A 22,732-nucleotide genomic window follows, 5' to 3' on the forward strand; every position below is an offset into this window, starting at 1 on the left:
GGCAGAAGCATGTGCGAAGTGACTGGAATTTTGTTTTGAAAAGGACAAAATTAGCTCCCTGCTGCATTTACAGCAGGTCTAGTTCTTTCTAAAGCATGTGGCTTGCAATTAACTAGGAGAGAGCTTTTTTGTGGCAGCTACAGGAATACATCAGTCATGCAATGTGCATGATGCAAGCAAAGGCAAGAGCATGGCTTTTTTGAGTCCATACAAAGCAACATTAGCTGATGTGAATTTGCCCATTGTTCAAATAAATAAACGAACAAAAAATAAGAAAACCGCAGCAATTAATTGCCAAGACACTGCTCACATATAAAACACACATGCACAATCCACCACTTGTTTTAATCCTATCTTTTTTTTTTACTCAACATTGGCTGTTGCTGATGTCATTGTATCCTTAATTAACCTTCACCTCCACTATCTGCAAAATGGTATACCAGCGTATACTTAAAAAAGTCCCCGTTTACTTCCTCAAATTTCAAATTAATAACTTAAGATAGTGATTAGGTGAATTTAATGAACCAAGCCATTCTGATTGTTAGTCCAAGGTGAACTGTCTTTAATTAATTGCATACAGAAGCAAATCTTCCCACTATCCCGTGTTTCTTTTTTTAGTGTGTCTGCATGTGTGTGTCTTGCTCAGTACTTGATCATGCGTGATTGATGGATGTGTTTTTAGGTGCAGCTGTCCTGCAAAAACCATTAGTGCATCCTATTGTCAATGATGATGAGCCTTTGAAAACCCTCTTAATCTGGACAATTATCATTTTTAATTTTTGTGGTCCCTGCACACCTTTTAATATGCTTTTACTCCTTTAAGTGTTCCACACTCACACACATCCAATTAGTCACAACATTTCCCCTCTCTGAATGACCACATGCATCTTTCCGTCCGACTCCACTTGGCTAATGGGGATGACAGTTGTGTGTTTGTGAGTGTGTACCACTGCCTCCCTGCAAGTGCAAATGCATTTTGATTTGCCTGCATGATCCGGGGTATGTCGTAACACATAGCTTCAGCAGACAATCAACTATTTCCAGACCTGCAGCCTAATGACAGTTAGCTCATTAAGCTGTAGTAGTCAGCGATGCTCTAATTTAGCACGAAGCAGGATAAATCTCCTCTTGCTGTAGATGACCTTCACTTTATGAGAATCATGTTTATAAGGTGGTTATTTTAATTATTGTGAGTGACTGTGATGGCCTTGCAGCAAAGAATCAATGACAAGGAAAGTCTTATCAGCAATTAAAGGGACTGGTGTGATTTTTGATGAGCATTTTGGACTATAATTGTGCATAAAACTGACTACTGAATGTCAAATGTAGCCCTTTTTGCTCCCCCTCCTCAGTAACGTTTCAGTTGTCTGTACCCAAACTGAATTTAAGTCTTCTTTTTCTGTTGATCGAGGACATTTGAGTTTTACAGCAAAAAAATGCACGTGTTGTATTAATGCATATATTAATTAGCTTGTTCCAGAAGAAGGCATTCTGCTCAAGCCTTGATTTAACCTCCGTGGAGTTTCACGTAGCTGAGTTTGAAATCATGAGCAGAACCCTTTCAAAGCTTAAGCTTTTCCTCCTTCACATTGATAAATTCAATTTGGTATCATCCATCCAAAATACTTTATCACACAATTCTTAAGGGCTGTTTTTGTTCTTTTTGTCTGCCTGTAATTGCTTAACTTCTTTTTATGAGTCATTTGTAACTTTGGGTGGAGCAACAGTAGTCTATTTTTTTTCCATCAAGTCTTCTGTGAAAAATAGACTGCACCTCCATCACTCCTACTGGCTATGGCCAACATTTGCGCTGTGGCTCTGATTTATTTTTCATTTTCTCTCAGCTTCACAATTGCTTATTTTCCCACCAACCAGCAGCTCTCTTAACCAAATAAATGCAGACCTCTGCAACGAAATGGAAATCTGAAACAGACCATTGCCATTTGGTGATATTTATTATTTGAAACATCAATGTATTACAACACATCTGGGCAACAAAGCACACCTGTATGTCAATAATATGTTCAAATACTTTTACTCACATGAAAATGGTTAAGACTTACGTTATTATTATTTGGCAACTGTTTGCCCTTTGAGACTCTTTCTTGTTATGAAGGCCTTCATAAATAAAATTGAGTTTACTTGGTTATTTAAATTTTATTTAGATTGACATTATATGTTAATTTTTCTTTAGTTGCTAAATTTGAAGAAAAAAAAGCTGCTGGTTTTAATCATCCTCTTTTGTATAAAAGTGTGAACGCTCCCTTTTTCAAGTATGTTTGTATTGCAGACACAGGTCTGAAATAAGGTGATATGAAATCCAATTAATATTAGTAACGATCCTCCAGGGTTCCTTCTCGTAGCAAAGAAAGTCCTCTTGTGTATTGCATGCTAGTTACCACAATGAGGTTGTGTTATATGTATTTACCGTGGCAATGTATTGTTCATGCGCAAGTGGAATTAAAGCTGCGTCTCAAACTGCATAGTTCAGTTCTGCTTGCCGGTTTACAGTTTACAACGGTTCATCTTGATCTGGCATGCGTTTCTACCGCGGGCTACGTATGTAGGCGTCTTCATAGCAGGAGGACAACATGCAGCTTGCCAATGAGTTAACCAAAGATGACGTGACACGGTAAAAGGCGGAAATTATCTGTATACTGAACGTCGAACGCGATCTTAATTCCTTGAGTGTGTGTGTGCGTGCGTGTGATTGTGTGTCTACTGTCAGCTAATTAGGGGATGGCAGTTTGTTGAGCTGATGTAGGGTGAGCCTGCAACCCTCGACAAATGGGTGCCGCAATAATTTAGGATCCTTTACAAAAGACACACGATATTTACACTACACTTAACTGTATTGAATCACATTGTTCAATGGAAGAAGGTCTTTTGTTAACGTCTGCATTATTTTCTTGTTTTTATGTCTGTTTAGAGGGAGTGTGTGAAGTCTGGCTGACCAGCGAAGACACTGGAGCTTATGGTCGAGACATTGGGACTGACCTGCCCACTCTACTGTGGAGGCTGGTTGAGGAGATTCCTGAAGGGGCTATGCTTAGGCTCGGGATGACCAACCCTCCTTACATCCTGGAACACCTTGAGGTACATAAAACCACAAACATTTGTGTTAATTCATGGCAAGGGTACCAGGAGATGTTGTCAGAACGTGTCTTTGGAGGAAAAAAAACAAAAAATAATAATGACAATAGAGCTGAGTATAGAGATTTTTTTTTCTTTTTTTGGTTTTGTGATGTCCCTGTGGCATTTTGTTATCTCTTCTAGTGGACAAATATTGCTTTGTCTAGATTTAATAAACTAAATGCCTTTCTGTTTTGCTTAGCAAGCAGTATGGCTGCAAACCTCCATTCATTAGTGCAGTTCATTCTCCTCTCTCACTAATGAGTCAATTAAGGACCATTGTGTCCTCTTTAGTAGTCTCGTTTTATCAGTCATTATTGCCTTGCCTAATGGAACAATGGACATTGTTATGCCCTCTTCCTTTCTCCGTTCAGGCTGCTCTTTGCCATGCATCTTGTCAGTCTGACTTACTATCATTGAAATCTCCCAATTTTTATCCTATCTTTGTGTGTTTTTTTCTGCATCTATTGTCTCGGTCGGAGGTAACAATAGATGAAGTCACCATTTTCAATAGGAAATAGACTTACTAACACAGACAACAAATTGTTTTTGGGGAGGCAGGATCAGACATTAATACATATTTAAGGAATGTGGAGGATAGATTAACATTTGTTGGAATAAGTCAAAGTCAAAAAAGTCAAAGTCAGCTTTATTGTCAATCCCTTCATATGTCAAGACATAATTTGAATGAATCAAGATTGATAATTACTATAAATCAATAATGCATGATGTGGTCAAACAATAATTCCATTATTTCATATGAATTTATTCAGTGGTCAGTAACATCTAGATATTATTAATTAACAATTTAAAGTATGTTCTCCATCCAAAAACTGTAACAAGTGGCTGTGCTGAATCCTAGCTCAGTTGACTCTGAGCAAGAAGCAGGGTACATCCAGGCCACTGTTCTGCCAGTATTGTTACTATTTATTTCAAATTATTAGCTATTCTTCATGATACTTTTCTAATTTAAATCTACTTATAAATGATTATTTCCAGTTTTAGTGAAATGCAACTTTAAAAATTATTTTGAAATGATTAAGATGATTGTCATCCTTGTAGCATTATTTTCTACTTTGTGTATTCTATTTGGGCTATGATGACCAAAATTGCATTTGTCTTATGATGGTGTTTTCTACACAGGTTTACTTTTCCAGGGTCCCCCACCATATTTAGTCTATGAATATGTGATTGCTCATTTCTGAGAAGCAATTGTGCTTATCTTTTTGAAATTACAATCAATCTCTGAGGAAATTTATTTGGAAATATTGAAGCGAAAATTAAAAAGGGAGAAAGAGATTACATGAAGGTCTCAAACTGAGTTCTAACCTAGAAAAGAAAGACAAACTTGTAAAGTTGACACCCTACACTATATGCATTTGAATCAAACAATGAAGACTGGTAGGCTATCATAAACTAAAATGAGGACAGAACTACAGGAAAATGGGGATGAAGGCCTGGGGATAGATTTGAGGGGTAAAGAGGAGTGAGAGCAGAGCTGTGGGATGTAGCAGTGGAGGTTGTAATTAACTAGGGGTTAATGGAGGTGGCTAATTGTCCCCCACATGTATAGGTAGGGTTTCTGCTTGGCTACATTACAATTAAAAACCACCCTCCTAATGATAGGGAATAACAATTAACTGATAATTAGAAATATGCTCGGATGACACACTATCTTAGTCTCTCTGTGTGTATTTTAATAATCATTTCATATGCTCGCAACCCGTTTATTGTTACTGTCCGTGCATCACATTGAATTATATCTTTTTTCCAATTAACCTAAATAGAAAAAAGATAAGTCATCTTCTTCAACTTATCTTTGACTTTTGTTGCTCTTGTCCCCCATTTACCCTTTCTTTACTCAACTTCCACCCACACTTCATTTCTTGATCTGTTTCCTATCCACTTCCACAACCCTCTTTGCTGACCTACTTGTAAACGCCACGTTTATCTATTTATTGGCACCAATGTCAACTTTTTGCTGAATTATATTTTTTGTTTGCTCCTTTTGAGCCTGCAGCAACCATAAACTATAAGGTTGTTAATTGGCGTAAAAAGTAAACCTGATAAAGATCTTTTTTTATAATTTCAAGGGAATATAAACCTCTCAAACGTAACCAGATTAGTCTATAATTATTCATTCATGCATTCATTCATTCTACAGCACATTGCACATTCCTTTGGAGGCAGCTTTCTGTAATATGGCCAAGTTGAAGAATAAAATGTACACAACACAATGAGCTGATTTCTCGTCTTTATGACAGACTTGCATCCTCTCTCCCTCTTAACTGTTTCCTGTAAAATGAATAAAAACATCTCCTTTTCCTACCTTTAAATTTGTACATTTCTTCTAATTGCGACAGTTTGTCCACTTTCTACGTGACAGTGGTAATCACAGCAATAAGAACGGTTTGATGATAAAGACCAAAAGTCGATGTAGTCATCACATAGATTGATGTCCAAATTACAGCCTGCTCCCTTTTCATTTTAAAAAGAACAGCGCTTATACTGTGAAACAGCATCATAGTAAATGGCCGTGATTGAAAGTGAAAATGTTAAGTAACCTCTTCTCTTCTTTTGAAAAGTTCACCCCTCCAAGCACACTCGCTCGCATTTTTCTCTGCCTTGTCTCCGCCTGACACCCAAGAACATGCAATTTCCTCTCATGTGCTGCCTTTTTCTTCTCTCTCTTTTTTTTTTTTTTCTCCTGTCAGACATCCTCAATACCATTTGCTGATTGGAGCAGTTACAGGCAGAGTCGCCTCTCTCGGTCCTCTGCTCTCTGACGTTTTAGTTGATTGCATTCAGCAATCAGTATTTTCCGTTTTTCGTTTTAAGTAAAATGTCACATTTTTGTTCCTCGTTTTCTTCCATTTTGACACTTTCGGATTTTTTTTTTTTGCCATTCATCCAGCTGTCCATTGAGCCATCTGATAATGAATTGCTAAATGGCTGTCAGAGGTGCACCAGATTATCCTTTGAACGTGTAAGGTGTCTGTGCACGCATGCACACGATGCTACCTGTGCGGCTGCTTTTGCAAGCCCCGCGTGTGATTGAATTGAGCATGGTAGCAGCAAATGAGGTGTGAAAGTAGCCTCATACGTTGCAGCAATCAGCCAGGCTGAGATGAATGAAATTGCTCTTGTCCATTAAACATCCTCCTCAAAGATCCTCGGAGTTTGACCAGAGAGCTATTAGATATGCTGTTCACACATAGTGCTATACAGTAGTCGGCTCATGAATGACCATACAAGCTCAGAGGAATTTACTTTACATTTTATGCTTTATTCTAACGGAAATCTCGCAGTCCCATATGCCATGACATGGACTTTTAAAATGTTAAAATTGCATCATAAGAAAGTTTCTATTCCAATGTGATAGTAAGTCTCACACATGTGAACAAATACGGAATAATTCCCCACACCCATCTTTCACCTTCGCACCGAGACTTGCGCACAAGCAAACTACATGAGCACACACTTAGATGCCAACACTTCACGACCATTTTCGTTTTAATGAACCCTTTGGGGGCCTCTTCACATTAGCGGCTTAATGTTGCATTGTGTGAGGAACCGCCACACCAAATGAAGCCCCCACAGTCAAACCGTTCTCATACGTCTCGAAATTATGACCTCTGGCTTCTTTCATAGTCCTTTGTTTTCTGAATGATTGTAATCAATTTAAAGGGTTTCTGGAGACTATGCTTGCCATGGTTGTTGGAGATTGAAAATGTTGAGTTCTTTTCAGTATAATTAGAGATTTTAATGAGCAAAAACAACACCTTAAGAATGCATTCACCATTTAAGCCTTTCGTCTACCGTTTTAACAAACCACCGAATATCTTGCTAATGTGCAGCTGTTTCCTGTCTATTTTGCTCCACCTCACTAAACACTGTAGATGAAGGCCGAGTTGTGCTTCATCTGCCTCAGCAATCCGACACGGGCACCTTTCTTCTTCATTTTTTTAGAAAATGTTTTAATTGGGCCATTTTCTCCCTCCACTTGGCAGCATCTAGTTTTTTTTATCCTGCTGAGAGTGTTGCTAAACTCATGGGTTGCACTTGAATTACCTTGGATTTCATGATACAAAGTGAAACAAATATGCTCACTTATGAAATGACCATTAGTCTACCAAATCTCCGGTATCAATCTGTTATTATACAAATGTTTTTGTAATAATGATAGTAATTATATATTGTTGTCATTTTAAATCTATGAAGTAAAATAGACACCAACATACACCAATCCAAAACACACAAAGTACATAAATATAGATTCACTGTCATTGGTAGTCCTGAACCCGTTTTCCAAACAGCAAATGGTCTTATTCTGGTGAAATGAGTGTGTTTACACAGAAACAACTTTAACATGCATGTATTCATTTGAGATCTGTAATATTTTGTAACCTGACATTTTTGTTGGACTTAAAAAGTCAAAGTAACTGTGCGTTCTTAAAACAAAATGCATTTAAAAGTAATTAATATAGTTCCAATAAGGAGCCTGAGACATTACTGAAATTATTCTGTATGTATTTGTTTTAATTACTTCCAAAACTGTTTTGCAAGCTGATTCAGATGCATAATAGTCACCTCAGTCCCCATTAACGTGTGATGGTAATGTCCCAGTGATATTCTTATTTGTACAATCCATGTATCGTAACCACACTGTGTGTGGTGCTGACGTTACCCTCATGGGAAAATTAAGTAGTTTTAGTTTAGTTAGTTATTGTTTAGCACATATTATTATATCAATAACTGTGCAAGGAGGGAGACGAAGCCTAAGGCTTGTAAAGAGCTCCACTCCTTCTAACCCCCAATTCCAACCCTTAATGCTGAGTGCCAAGCAGGGAGGCAATGGGTCCCATTTTTACAGTCTTCGGTATTACCCTGAACTAACAAACCACAGACTCCCTCTCTCTTTGTCACCCCCAAAATCTAAAAAAGACATTTTATCTGTAATTTAAGCTTGCAAACAAGCACAGGAAGGCATTGGTTCAGAGAGCAACAGTCAAATCCCCAGAAGAGAACAAAAGACTGCAGTTGGTTTGTTTTTTATGAAATAGAGGAGAGACGTATAAGTTAGTATGAGATCTTTCAACCTAGTGTCCCTTTTTCCCTGCCTACCGTAGACTGTCTGTTCCTTTCAGTGCTATCTGATTTTAAGGGGCTAGATATCAGATCCTTTGAGCTAAGGCAGTTAAGATAGAACCTTTCTGATTTGTGTGTTTATCAGAGCTGATATAGCGAAGATGAAAGGGTTTTGTGTCTCGCTCGCGTGAGCGAGAACGATAGGCTTCATGGGGCAGGGAGGGAAAAAGTGACACAGGTATACCGATGTGAAACCGATAATCACAACTCATCCTCAAAGATATACTTGTACCACAATTTAACGGAAAAAGATCATCAGCTCACGAGGTGATGTTTGAACGTGCTGTCGTTATCGCCACATCATTTTCTCTGCGGACTCGCGAAAGTGTCCGGGAGCACTAAAAAGGCCTGCTCTCTGCAGGGATCGCTAACGACAGAGATTCATATCAGGATTGTGGATAAGGATTGGAGGATGGGATGCACTCTCTCAGACACACACGATAAATGGCTCATGTGAATGAAAATTCCTCCCCTTATGGATTAATCCTGCAGTTGCCTTCAGCAGTGCCCTGCTTCTTAAACGACCACGTTCAGACCTCATTCATCGCCAGAACTCGTATGCACGTGCAACCCTGTCATCCGGGAGTCATCCAGTGTATCTTGACTGCAACATATTGCACTGCCTAATAATGTATGCCGCTTGCATACTAAAACAACACTACGATGAACATAGCCACGCAGAGACAAGGAGTTTACACGCATGGATCCAGTTTCTACCCTGGTATCCATTGCTGACCTCCAGACAGATGACTCTCCTCATCAAAATAATTGACAGCTCACTAAGCTCAGTTGTGCTAAAGGCGACAGTTTGGCTTCGTCCCAGTGTGCCTTCGTACTATGACCTGTACATGCTGATTACACTCACACTGGACATGCATGTCACACGAGCTCTGATGGTTTCTTTGACGTGTTCTATTTGTTTGCACGATTTTGATGATAACGTATTATTGTAAAATTTAGCATAGATTCAGAGCACACACTTCAATGTATGTCTGTTCTTTTGAAGTCACCCAAGTGACACTAGTATTATGATAACAATTATATATCCATATATAAGCTAGTGTCGAACAATTTTCAGGAATCTAAAAGCCATCTTTGAATTCATCCGGTGACCCTGTAATCAATAATTTTAACACGCCCACCACATACAAACCCCAATTTCAACAAAATCGGGCTTGAACATTTACAACAAAACAAAATTGAGCCGTACAACGTTGAGCCGTTTAATCATTAAATAGCTCAGATGTATGAAGTGACAGAAGAGTTAGGAGTTAACTGTACGATAAAAATCAACTTGCAGACGATAAGGATGAAATAACTCAAAGAAAACAAAAAAAATTGAATAAAACACTGGGACACTTCCCGGCACTAAAACCTATAAATATGAAGTGAACACTTCAGCATTGATGTTTTGATGATGACAATTTTATGTCGCTGTCCAGTCAATCAAGACAGTACAGCGTTGTCAGCCTGAGAGATTGCATCATCACATATTTATATGTTGCTATAGTAAATACAGAATATATATTTAATAATAATAAAATGAGTTTATCAGCATACCTGGTTGATATTTGACATTGTCCAACTAGAAAATGTTTTTGCTATCCGGCAATAGTGTTTGCATTCCCTCAGATCTTATTTCATGCAACCATTTGACAAAATGACACTGAGTAAATTCAACACTATTTTCTTTTCAAGGTGAGGCTTTTTCCCGTACATTATTTTTCTTACACGGAAATAACCGCAACCATATGTGCTACACTTCATATTCCAGTTTTTCATGAATTTCTTTTGGCTGTATATCTAATAATTTCTTTTTCTGTTATCAGTTGATATTTTGGTCTAAAAGTAGGAAGAAAACTAATATTAAAGTTGCTTGCAACTAGATGGTCAGTCGCTCTTCTGACAATGTAAAACTTAGGTAAGACCAAAAAATTGTTAATAATCAAATCACTCTAAGCAGAGTAGTTTGCGAGCACTTTGAAATGAAATACTGATTGTCAGTTCTCCACACAGTACAAGAGCAAACATTATTTTATGATGTACTTGAATTGTTTTTCTTTAACCCACTCTCACACACATGCACGCACATACATATATTCTCTCACACTTGCTGATTTCTGTCACCAATCAAGCAGCTTTTTTTCCCCATCCAATTTAATTCTTTCTAATTTGGAGCTTGCAGTGGTCAACCCCCTACGATGCACTGTGACTGAGCTCTCTATGGCTGTGTCAGGATGTGTGTGCGCGTACGTGCGTGTACACGTGCGTTTGTCTGCGCATAAAGTAGGAACCTTCTTCAATAGGTCTTAATGAGAAGACGGACTGCAATCAGTACATTCTTGTAGGGGATCATTAAATCATTTTATTCTTCCCTCTCCTTTTCTCTCTCCCCTTCTTGTGGTGATTAACATGCTGATGATACCACCTTGATGATGTCCATCAGACAAATTTAACATCTGTGCCCTCTCCAGCCTTTTAGCTGTAGAAATTAGGGTTCGAAAAAAAATTAATAGCCCTGAAAACTATCCTAATTAATATGCCATATTAAAAAGTATGTTGTTTTAAACCGATTGTTTTTACAAAAAAACAACAGATGCAGTGACAGTCCCAAGTTGGTTTTACAGAAATGAACATTTGAAAATGAGGCAAAAAAACACTTTTCATCATCATAATTATTAGTCCCGGTAAACACACGAATACAATTGTGAGCCTCCTACTTTCTTGAATCTTTTGAAACATTTAACAAATGGTACCCTTCATTTCTCGTCTTTAGGAGATGGCAAAGATATTGAATCATCCGCGTGTCTATGCCTTCCTTCATGTTCCTGTGCAATCAGCCTCAGACAGCGTACTCATGGACATGAAGAGAGAGTATTGCATTGATGACTTCAGAAGAGTGGTTGACTTCTTGAAAGAGCGGTAAGTCAAGCTTTTGACCTTTAGTGGATTCATGGTTTTGAAAGGAGACATCACCTTAATGATGATGTCTTCTTCCATCACTGTTGCTATTTAGTACACCTTTTAATAGTTATATTTAAATCCCGAAGACAAGATTTTCTGACTTTAATCAAATGTATCTTATAGTTTTCTTGTAGTACGGGTTGGAAATCCGTATGATCAGCATGATGCAATTCGTCACAGTGTCACCTCTAGGTTTGCAGGAGACAGCCCAGCAGTCATCAAGGGAATAAACCAAACATCCTAAACAGAACTTAGGAGCGGCAAGGGTATAACTGCATCAACATGAAACAAAAGCGAGAAAACCCTTAATATATTCAGAATAGTGTCTCATCTAACAGCGACATTTGCACAATCCGTACATCTTCGCACTCTCACAGTATTGCACATACTTTATGCCATCTTATCTTTTCAAACTCTGCTCTTTTGTTCACACTACTTTACTCAGATTTGTTGTTTTCATGCCTGGAGTTAAGGTTCTTCCTTTCATCACACAGTATTTCCCTTTGATAATGCTATTCCTAGCTGTTTCTGTTCTGCGCGAGGCAATACAACCCCTGAATATTAATTTAGTTTTCAAAATGCGCAGTGACATCATTGACAACAATCTCCCCTCCAAATCTTCAGTCCCAATATATACCTTTAAAACCATATCCCCCTTGCACAAACTAAAGTATAATGCACATTGTATGTAAAAATAATCAGTTTGACCGTGATTGATTGTTGCTGTGCTTAAATATCAGCAAGATAATACAACATGAAGAGATTCATATGAAAATGGGTTTATGGCTTATATCTGGCTCAAATCTCTTCATATTACAGAGTGATTTAGGAGCACGTGTATATTATATGCAAGGATGTTATTGCTGTTGCCAGATGATAACCTCTTATCCTTAAGTAAGGCTTTCCCAGGAATTAAATGGCAAGCAAGCATGTTTTCAGATAAGCGGTGTATGAGGTATTTGTGCTTCAGCACGGTGTTTAGTTGAGAAATATGACAGTTATTCTGGCCGTTTGCTATTATCTTTTATCTAACTTATTCTGCCATTGCAGATTAAATACGTTAAGGCATTTATATCCTGCCCTAAGCAAGTGAAATCCATTTATTGCACAATTCAGTACATGTTTGTATCTATACAGTATAGAGGTAACTTGTAGGTCAACGTAAGTCAGCAGTTAAATACATGCTGAAAGGTACAGTAATAACACATAACATTGATATTCACATCATGGATCACTGCATTATATTATTAGTTTTTATCTTTTTGTTTATATTTATTTATTTTACACATTTGCGGATTGCTTTAATATTACGTATGTTTTTATACTTTTCCTACTTGTACTGTTGCACCATGTAATACTTGGTTTGGTTTTAGTGGTTTTTGGTTTCATTTAGTAACTTGTCGTGTAAAAAGTCATCTTGACCCATCTGGTCTTTGTAGTTTAGATTACAAACCTCAAGTTTGAAACATTATTTGGTATTGGGATGTTAAACGCCAATGTTTGACTCTTTTACAGTCCCCATATTTCGCTTTAGAATTTATGTCAGGTTTAGAGTTTCCTCCTGTGTCAGTGCTATGGCATGTTTTTCTCTTTTTCCGACCGTCTGTCAAGCCTGTCTTCTAAGTTTTTTAGGTGTCTGATTCGTCACGGTCTATCTTTCATTGGGGCTGAAGACTTAACGATTCAATTTTTTCTGCTCAGGACCGATGCCCCTTTAACATTGACTCTTGTTGTGTTGATTTGTTTCTTAGGCGATTGTTTGGCCTAGTAGAGGTCTCCTCTACTGTTTCCAGTTGTTATTTTAGTGTTCCGATGAAATTCAACACAGTGACACTAATCCTAAGAGTCCGTGACAAATGTCTAAGGAGACCCACACAAGCTTACCACACTCAGTGCATTTCATCATATGATCTTGTTTATACTGGGAGACTACTCTGCTGTGCGGGTCATCTTTGTGTGTGTGCATTAAATACAGAAATCCAAGTGTCTGGATAGTTTTTCTTCCAGATGTAGACTTGTTTAGAGGATGTAGAAAATATTAAAAATGCCAATCTGTTTGTGTGAATGTTTGAGTCATCAAGTGACTAATTCATTTGTCTTTTCACCAAGGTGTGCGCTGTCAAAGCTGACTACTCAAACTGAAAGGGGATTCTCTGAGTGTGCGTGAGTTTGTGTATGTGCTTGCGTGTGTAGGTTGGCAGGTGCTTGGGTTAGGAGCCTCACAATTAGTGCTTTGTCAGACCAAAAGAACTTAACCGCAAAGCAAGAGACAGACCAGCTCTTGTTCAGTGCAAGGTCAGGGTTTATCTACTTGACTCACACATGACAGGAGATAAATATGTACGGATATATATTTCTTTTCTGCTTCATGCCACCAACAGTGCGGAGGTCATGAAGGGTTAAATACTTCTGGCCTCTCTAATCAGCAAAAACATGTAGACACACATCGGAGCTCCTTCCGTGACATCCTCAACAGTGGAATTCCATGGTAACTATAAGGCAGTAATGTAATGGGTTTTTGAAGTTACATTTTTCGAATTGTTTTTGACGTTATATTTTTAGATACCATTTAAAGACATTTTCATTCGGCATCCTAGCGGGAAAAAAACATCTAACTGTGGAAATTACAAATAATGTGCGATAAGCCTTGGAAAATCTTTGAAAGTTGTATCATAGCTGTGTGGAATCAAAAAAATAAGCAACAGACTTCCCAGCTCCAATAGTGTATCTCTAATCACATTTACACATGCTATATTAGTGCAATATGGTTTTTCGCAAGAAGCTTATTGTTAGTTTTTTGTTAACATTAATGCTTAATTAAACCACATTGTATTGGAAGTTTTTTCTTGTATAAAATAGAATGCATATTTACATTTGAGGGGTAGTTTTCAAGTCCATTGTTTTTGAAATGGATAATCACCCTCAGAAAAAGGCTGTTCCGCTAAATGCTCTGCCCTTAACATAACCCATTTTTCAAATCTCATCAGAACAAGGAGCGTGCATAATTCCCACTGTAAGTGGAATGATCATTCCATTATATTTGGTAATTTGTCATCATCGGACAACTTTTTTCACCGTTTTCTTCCCGCTTCTATCAATTAAAGTCAAATCATGAAGTGCAGGCTTTCAGTGACGATGTATGGAGAAAATCCTGTTATAGTGGAATAAAGCGGTTACACACTTTGTGAACATGGTCAGAAGATTCTCCACACTTATTTTGCAGTTTATTATATGATCCGAGCAGACTACTACGTTCTTGGATTAAGCATGTCTGAACCACAGGGGCCAATGATGAAACTCATGTAAGCGTCTGAGGGTTGATTGCTGCTGTCTGTGCACAGAGGAGGAGGAGAGTCTGTCAGTTAGGTTGTAATGCATAACTGCAAGGCTAGTCTGCTTCTAGGGGCAGAAGTGGAAGGACTACCCATTATGTTACTAGAAAGGTATTGATGGAGGTGGTGGTGGTGGGCGATCTGTGGCCTTCCAGGCATTCTTAAGTTCTTGTCAGCTTTGTGGATCGGTTTTCCAAGGGGTTGTTTGTTCCTGACCTCTGAACAAGGTCAGAGGTGGGGATTCTTCGATTAAGGCGACAACCTCACTTCACCTTGCTTTCTCATAGATGTTCACTACTGGCCGGTAACCCTATCAACTTCTTAGGATGAAAGGAAATAGAAAACACTTTACTTTCACATTTGATGTTTTTTAAGATGTATCCGATAGGTCAGCAGGTAATTAATGTGTGAGGCTCAGTAGATGACTGGAACAATGACCCTTAACCTATGATGTGACCTGTGGGAACCTAGCCTTCCTTTTTCAATCAGCTAGTAGGGATTTAGTTACCGGTGCCTCTTTTTTTTTTTTTTTTAAACATCCGTTTTTAGTTTTATGTTGTTAAATGTTCCAAAGAAAAACATGATGATAGATTTCATTTCATTTTTATCATTTGCAACCAATGTGCCTATACATGTCAGATTTAAGTAAATCCAAAGGATCCATTCATTTACCAGCATTTCTGCAGCATACTTTAAAGTTTGGATTATAAATTGACAAAATAAGCTTAAACACTTGTTTTCATTTAAAAAAAAAAAGTAATTTTCTTAACCACAGGCATGTTACGGTCGCGACTATGCTAAGCTGATGCTGTTTTTTTATATCGTTTTATATCGTTTGAAATGTGATTTGACCCGAGACATTTATTCACACACATGTATCATGCTGAAAAAGTGACAATAGCATTATTTTTCCTTCTGGCTGTGCTGTTTCCACATATTTTCTTAGAGTGTGGTTTGCAATAACCCCCCCCCCCCCCCCCAAGTTCTTGGCAAATTGTGAACAAAACTCTGACTACAATTGTGACAAAACAACTCAGACATTATTTCTCTCTTTCCTCATTTCCCATGTCACATTTGTAGGTACCAAATAGCAATCTGCTAAACACTATGTTATTTGTTTGCTGTGTAAAACTGTCTGCAGTCGATGCTGTTGACTGTTGATTGAAAGTGTTGATAAATGCTGCATGCGTGTGTATGTGTTTCTGTCTGCCAGTCTGTCTCTTGAGTCTAGTGACTGGCTCCAAACGGCTCCAAGATGGTTGTGTTTGTGGAGCGTCTGTGTGTGTTCATGTGTTAGTCATCTCTATTAGTCAGAACGAGTGACAGGGTGATATCAAGCCTCCCTGTGTTTCAAGAGCACACAGGCAGTTGTAGCGTGACTGCTTTGAGTGCGTGCGTGTGTGTGTGTGTGTGTGTGTGTGTGTGGGCGTTGCTGATGACATGCCTTCATTGCTTTACTGGTCACACTCTTTCAGGTTTAAGGTATCAGATGAGGCTAATGTTTCACCGGCATAGCATGCAGGAGGGGTGTCACTCTCCCCGGGGGCCTGGAAAGAAAGCAAGAAGTAAAAAAAAAAAAAAAAAAAAAAGCAGTGATAAGATAGGAAAGGGAAAAAAAATGGTACTATGTGGAGGGAAGGGAAGCGGGAAGCGAGAGGAACAAATACGTACCACGTAAGGCAAGTCTGGCCCGGTTTCACTGACGAGAATTCTCAGCAATTTGCTTCTCAATTATTTTACTGCCAAATGATCCAAGGAAATGTAAAGACAGACATCCTTCATGTTCAGTGCACTCTCAGCTTCAACAAAGCTTTACCTTTCAATAAAACCGAGTTTTACTCCTCAGGAGAGTACTGTTCCCCCCAAACCTGATGAATCCTCTTGTTTTCTTTTTTTTTTCATGACTTGGGTGTAAATGAAAATAACCGTTTTATGTTTTTATGCAAGGTCTCTGGCGTGCCTGCACACCCATCAAGTGTGAAATCCCATAATAAAAGCAGTCTATTTATCTGGGTATTTTTGCAAATACTGAATTATACTGCACATAAATAATTAACATAGCGACCTCCACAATAAATTTCACTAGAAATCTAGGTTGCATAAAGACTCTATTGCTAATCAATCTTTGCTCATCTACAACTTCATGTTTTGATCCAAAGTACTTGGTTATTTTCCCTAATGATTTCTTTTTTTATGTCTATAAACAGTATTTGGGAAAATGACTTTACACTTATATGGAAAATAAAATTTGTTCTCGATTCAAAAATGATTCAATGGTGACAACCTGTTGCAAAAGTCATGTTTACATGTCAAAATGTTTGTCATATTGACACATCATTGCACTCGGTATTATTTATGAAGACTCACAGAATAGAGACTTAAAGCTTTAATTACCAGAAATAACTCATTCATTGGATGTAATTGATTTTTTTCTTCTCAGACAACCATTACCTGTCTTTCCTGCTGTAAAGCGTTCACGTTCATATGATTACTCTCACCCGAATGTTGAGTGCCATTTCATGAAGCAATTTTGAATCTTCATTTCCCCCATGACTAAGATACAAAATAAACAAATGTATATAGCACCAGCATGTCAACGCAATATAAACAGGTAAATCATATTTAATTGCTCATTTACCATCTGTACGTGCTCAAACATACCAGAACAGCTGATGCATCTAACAACACTGTCATGTTTCACTTTGTGACTCACCCCTCCGGTCTCTCACGCTCATCATGTCAGTCACAGTTTGCGTGCGAGATTTCTGGCACGTGCTCGATAGGGTGACGCTTGTATTTGTTTGACCACTGAGGGTAGATTACAACTGATGGACAGCACTGTCTTCAGTTGCTTGCTTTTATTTCTCTGCATTCTTTTACTCTGTTGTCTACAGGGGAGGGAACTGTGCCGCCAACGCGGTAAGCCTTCAGGTTAAGTTACGTCTAGTTGCTAAGCTGCTAAGGCCTTAGGAATGCACTCTTAACCCATTCCATTTCAACACTTGAACTGTGAAGTTCATTTCAATCTATCGACATATCTGGTATCCATCTAGCCACCTATCCATTATCTTAATTTTCCTTATCTCGCTATCTTAGCTTATCTAGTATCTTATCTAGGCTTTAATTTCTTCAGGGCTACAATTTGTGGTAGTCTTTCATTTAGATTTTTTTGCATCATATTTGTCCCTCACTGACAAAAGCTGAGTGAAATCGTCATACATTTCGTTTCCTTATTCGTCCTGTTATTTGTGTCATATTGGATAACGGGCCAGGTCGAATCGGTGCAGCACTGCAAGCATGTCAATGAAGGTTTGATTGAGTTGAAGCAAAGCGCAAAGCTGTCTGGCCGGCTGGATGATCGCTGCATACACGCATTGTCTGTCTGTCTGTCCGTTGGTCTTTTGGTCTTGGCTGTTCTCAGAAATCTAATCCATGCTTAATGAAGCATGCGTGTTTCTGCATGTGCGCTCAAGTTCAATTGAACTGCAGTTCTGCTCAGGGTCTTTTATTAAATGATAAAGTTTACTGATGACTCCAGTGGGAACATTTTTCATGTGGGCTCTCCCTTGCTTCCCTTGATCTTTACAAATGACTTACTGCACACAAGCGCAGAGGTTATTTTGCACTGCAGGTTTCCAGACAAATGGCTGGTGTTTACTCAAAGACACTAGCCACAGTCAACATTCCTCTATCTGCACAGAATGTGGGTCATTTGTTTGCATAGGGAAGACATGCATTGATTTGTCTTCCAAAGTTATGATGAATTCTAGGGGTAATGTTTTCTGTCGTTATTTTAGCAATTTATTCATCTATCAATTATTTTGTTGATTAATCAATGACTCAAAAAATACCCATGTCTGTTTCTGCTACCTCCATTCAAATGTCTTATTTTCATCAGTTCAATGTGGAAAGAATCATCACCCTAAAATACATTCCAGTAAATGCAGATGGGTGAATGATAAATGTACCCGGATATGTGTTTTATTCATGAATATCACGTTATAATAAAGCCCAACAACTTAGAATAGAACAATGTTAAGGAATAAGGCTTGTGCTTACTGCACAGTCACCAAGACAAACTGATGACTTCCATTAATGCCAAGAATTATTTGTTTAGCCTTCTCATTCAATGTAATTGAGGCAGCATTGACGGCCTACTTTAAGTTGTATCGTGTTACTTTACGTGTTTGTGGATTTGATCATATCTTCAAAAGATTTTTTTGATTTGATTCTGTAAATCGCAGAAAATGAAGATACCGATTACCTTTGTCTACCTCTGTGTATTGTGTGATGTAAAAGGAATAAATACTGATAGATGATGTTTCCATTTTAAGAATTGTTTCTCTGGGCTTTGAAGGTTACATTCATCTTGTAAAAAAATTGGCACCAGTGTATTTTTAAAGCGTTTGAAGCATGGCCAGGAAATAGTAATGCTCCACTAAATTGTAGCAGCTTGTATCATATTATAGGGGTTGAGTGACTTCAGATTTTTTTTGCAGTCAATGCTAAGATAGTGATAGTCAAGTGAATGCTGATAATGATTGTTGAGGTGATTTTGACTAATCGGTGATGTCATTATATATATTTTATTCTATTATTAAATCACTGTGAGTGCTTTTGCCTCCAAACACAAGCTCACTCGCTTACTCTCCTCGCTACAGTAAATTAGCATGTGGAGGCACTGCTTTGCAATAATTTAGTGTAGCAAATTTGGATTGTTACAAGAATTTTATTAGCTTATTGGCCTCGGCAGTCTCTGTCTGACACTATAAAGTTGTCAGTGATTTGGGATTTGCGAGTGGGGCCAGGAGACGGAATATTTTGAGTGAACCCACCAGTATATTTTCTGCCTTTTCATCATTACAGGAAGATTTCTGGTGTATTTGCTGACAGCCGACGTGATGATTTAAAGCCGCTCATTAACATGTGTTAACAGTCAGCCTTAGCCAGCCAGCTGAAATTTGTATTCTAAGAATTCAAATTGTTCATGGTGGGCATTTTTGCATCACAGCATGAATAACGATGGAGAAACAGTCCTGTGGTTTTAACACTTCTCAAGCAAAGTGCACATTTTGGACATCATTTCTGTGTATAGCTGAATTGCATCAATTATAGTCAGCATGTACACTAGCAAATATTATTTTAATGTCAGGCAAGGCAAGCAATTGGTGCCTTGTGTTTCTTGATAAAGTATTACCATAACAGGAATAATTTTGCCGACATTAACATTTTTGTGAAGAATTTCTTTTTTTTTTTTTTTTTGACTCTGTCAGTGCGATATAAAGGCACGTGTGGTGACTATTATGTATCTTCAATCCAGTCAATGACTACCCCTCGGGCCATTTTGATGCTTCTTTTTTCACTATACTGTAGTTAATACTTGAATGTACTTGAATGTTTTGTTTGTCTGTGGATCAATTGTGTGTAATATGTCTTGCCTCCACCGTGGGATAGTAAGAAACGCAATTTCGATCTCTTTGTCTGTCTTGACATGTGAAGAAATTGACAATGAAGCAGACTTTGACTTTAACACGTATGATTATGTCTTAGTATGTTTTTGTTTTTTTCCCCGGCGGTAACTCAAGGCTGCAATTTAACAAACCTCCAAACTGCACTCTTCAACGTCCACCTCTGACTCTATAGCAGCCTTGCAGTGTCACGCATTAGCATTTCAGAAACGCACACACAATACAGCACAGATGGGTAGCACGATCCCTTCTCAGCCAATGAATCTGTAAATATTTACCTTTCCAGATTGTCTCTTTCACTTTCACCCTTCCATCTCCTTCTTTGTTATACCTCCATGACATCCTTATATTTTTCTTTTCCTCTTTTTCTCTGAGTTTTTTTCTGTCCCAGTGGTCCTGTATTTATCTTATCATGGGGGACTGGCTCACAGGCTTCTGTTGAGTAAATATGCTTGCATCCGCATGCACACAGAGTGAATATATGATGAAGTGGTTGACTGAGTATATGGAAATGAATACACATACAAGAGCCTCAGCAAACAAAGAGTTGATAATAAATAAGCAGAAGACAATTTCTTTAATGAGGCTTATTTCAGCCTTTTGTAGGCAGATGGACAATGATGGTGCGATTAACATTTTAATTAAACTGCTTTTATTTCCTTTGACCATGTTTTTCTGTCAATGCTAGCTCAAACTGGTGGCACTGGTATTGATTTTCTTTAACGGCTCAATAATGCCATTTCATTTGTGGAATTATTGTGAAGCAGCATGAGAAATTATGACATTTAGAAAAAAATAAATATTTTAGGTTATATTAAATTACCTAAGTTAAAGAAAAGAAAATTATGGCAGACAGTAAAAGAAAATGTATTTTTGCATGGTGAGTGTAATTTTCTTTCCACCTAACAGTCTTGGAATCACACTAACAAAAGTGTCGTCCCTTATTCTGAGTTCCTTTGCCAGTTTTGCATTAATGGAAAAATAGCACCATGTCGACATAATTGAAAGCAAAGTGAAGCTGCAAAGTCATTTGGCATGTCTTGATTTCCACCCTTGTCTTGGTATCATTACTTCCATCCCTGTTTTTGCCAGTCTTGTTTTGAAAGGTGAACAATAACAAGTTGCATTCGTCCCCATTTCATTTTAACAAGGAGTATAGAAATGTGGCCCTTGTTCATTACAATCTCACATCACACCTCTTGTCACCCTTAGATCTTGGAGAGACAAAGGGTGTCAAAATCACAGCGTGTTATGTGTGTTTTTTCAGCTTCAACCTTATCCGCAAAAGTCAATTTGCACATATTTCCTACAGTATTCCATCTCCACGTGCTGCATTGTCGTTTGGCCGCATTTATTCATTTTTGTCCATCGATGGTGTGAAGACTCTTAGTAAACTAATGTCACACTTGCTGCAGAATGCAACCTCCCCCACCATGAAAGGCTTCAAACAGCAAATTAAATAAATCCCTTTGGAGAAAAAAGAAAAAAAGAAGAAAAATCTGCATGTTTATTACTTAATTTTATTGACTTCCCCTCCCACTGAATAGAGCAGCTTGAAGCAATTTGCTCATACACTCCAGTGACAAGAACATTACACTACACAACAGTAAACAGTGCTAACTTATCATTTATTCATTTGTCATAACGCTTCCAAAATACCAATTGAGCTTTTAGTGCAAGATTTTATGGGTCCTACAAACCACATATAAAGCCATTAAAACTTCCATTTCTGTGGGTATATTGAAATCCCCCAAAATATCTTCACTTAAAATGTCCACAAAAAACTATGACAGATATTTTAGAGCCCCATATATCCTAATGCACCATTTTCCCTTAAAATTACAACAAATGTTTTATTTATTTATTTCTATTTCTATATGTTTATTTTTTCACGATAAACTCAATACTTATAGAGAAATTTTGACTAAATGTCAGACATGTATGCCTTAAGTTCCCGATTGTAAAACGGCCACAATACCATCACAATGCCATCACAATGCCATCACAAGTACTGATACCTTGAAAAAAGGCCGGGTATTGGCCCGATACGACACCTGGCATTGGTTCTCACCCATCCTTCATATCAATCTAATGTATACATAAATATTATAATTTTAGTGTCATTCAAATTCACTTTTCCCTTCCACATTTGATTTTTCTTTCATTAGAGAAGTTATCAGTTAAGCCTAAAAGGTCAAGGATGATTGTGCCTGAAGGCCATTGGTTAATATTAATGACCATCAGCCATTTAGAACTCATCAATAGGTCAGGGGTTATCAGAGGGTTGCAGATGCAGGAAGTTAATGTAATCAAAGTGGATCAAGGAGGTCGAACATTACTTTTTTCAGTTTTGTTACGCAACGTTTTTTTCTTGTTATATCTCCCCATTTGTTATTTACTTGGATGCTTCTTTTGTACAACTTTCTCAATCAGGCTACAGTTTTTTTTCCGAAAAGCCCTTCTTGGTGCCACCCAATCGTAACTGAGGTGAAAAAAAACTAGTGCGCTATAACCTCACGGCTCATAAAAGAGACCAGCTGCTTAGCACTTATGGGTTGAATACACAATACTCAACATTATAGCACCGTGTGTGTTTCGGGGAAACACAAAAAGGGGGAAGGAGGATGACTGCAACACCTGCATGCATAGAGCTTTGCCTACAAGGTGCTATCCTAATGAAATAAGGGA

The 22,732-nt window shown here is 38.0% G+C and overlaps 1 protein-coding gene across 4 annotated transcripts in view; it reads left to right on the plus strand.

The window, feature by feature from the left end:
• Nucleotides 1-22,732, plus strand: part of cdkal1 (CDK5 regulatory subunit associated protein 1-like 1) — a 129,592-nt gene that overhangs the window by 70,773 nt on the left and 36,087 nt on the right. For all 4 annotated transcript variants that reach the window (XM_061289303.1, XM_061289302.1, XM_061289305.1 and 1 more), the window contains 2 exons: nucleotides 2,930-3,096; nucleotides 11,057-11,202. In XM_061289303.1, coding sequence (XP_061145287.1) covers nucleotides 2,930-3,096; nucleotides 11,057-11,202 — 313 coding nt within the window. The remainder of the gene's footprint in view (nucleotides 1-2,929; nucleotides 3,097-11,056; nucleotides 11,203-22,732) is intronic.

This window comes from Syngnathus typhle, linkage group LG10, assembly GCF_033458585.1.
Source record: "Syngnathus typhle isolate RoL2023-S1 ecotype Sweden linkage group LG10, RoL_Styp_1.0, whole genome shotgun sequence".
In the NCBI taxonomy this organism is placed as follows: Eukaryota; Metazoa; Chordata; class Actinopteri; order Syngnathiformes; family Syngnathidae; genus Syngnathus; species Syngnathus typhle.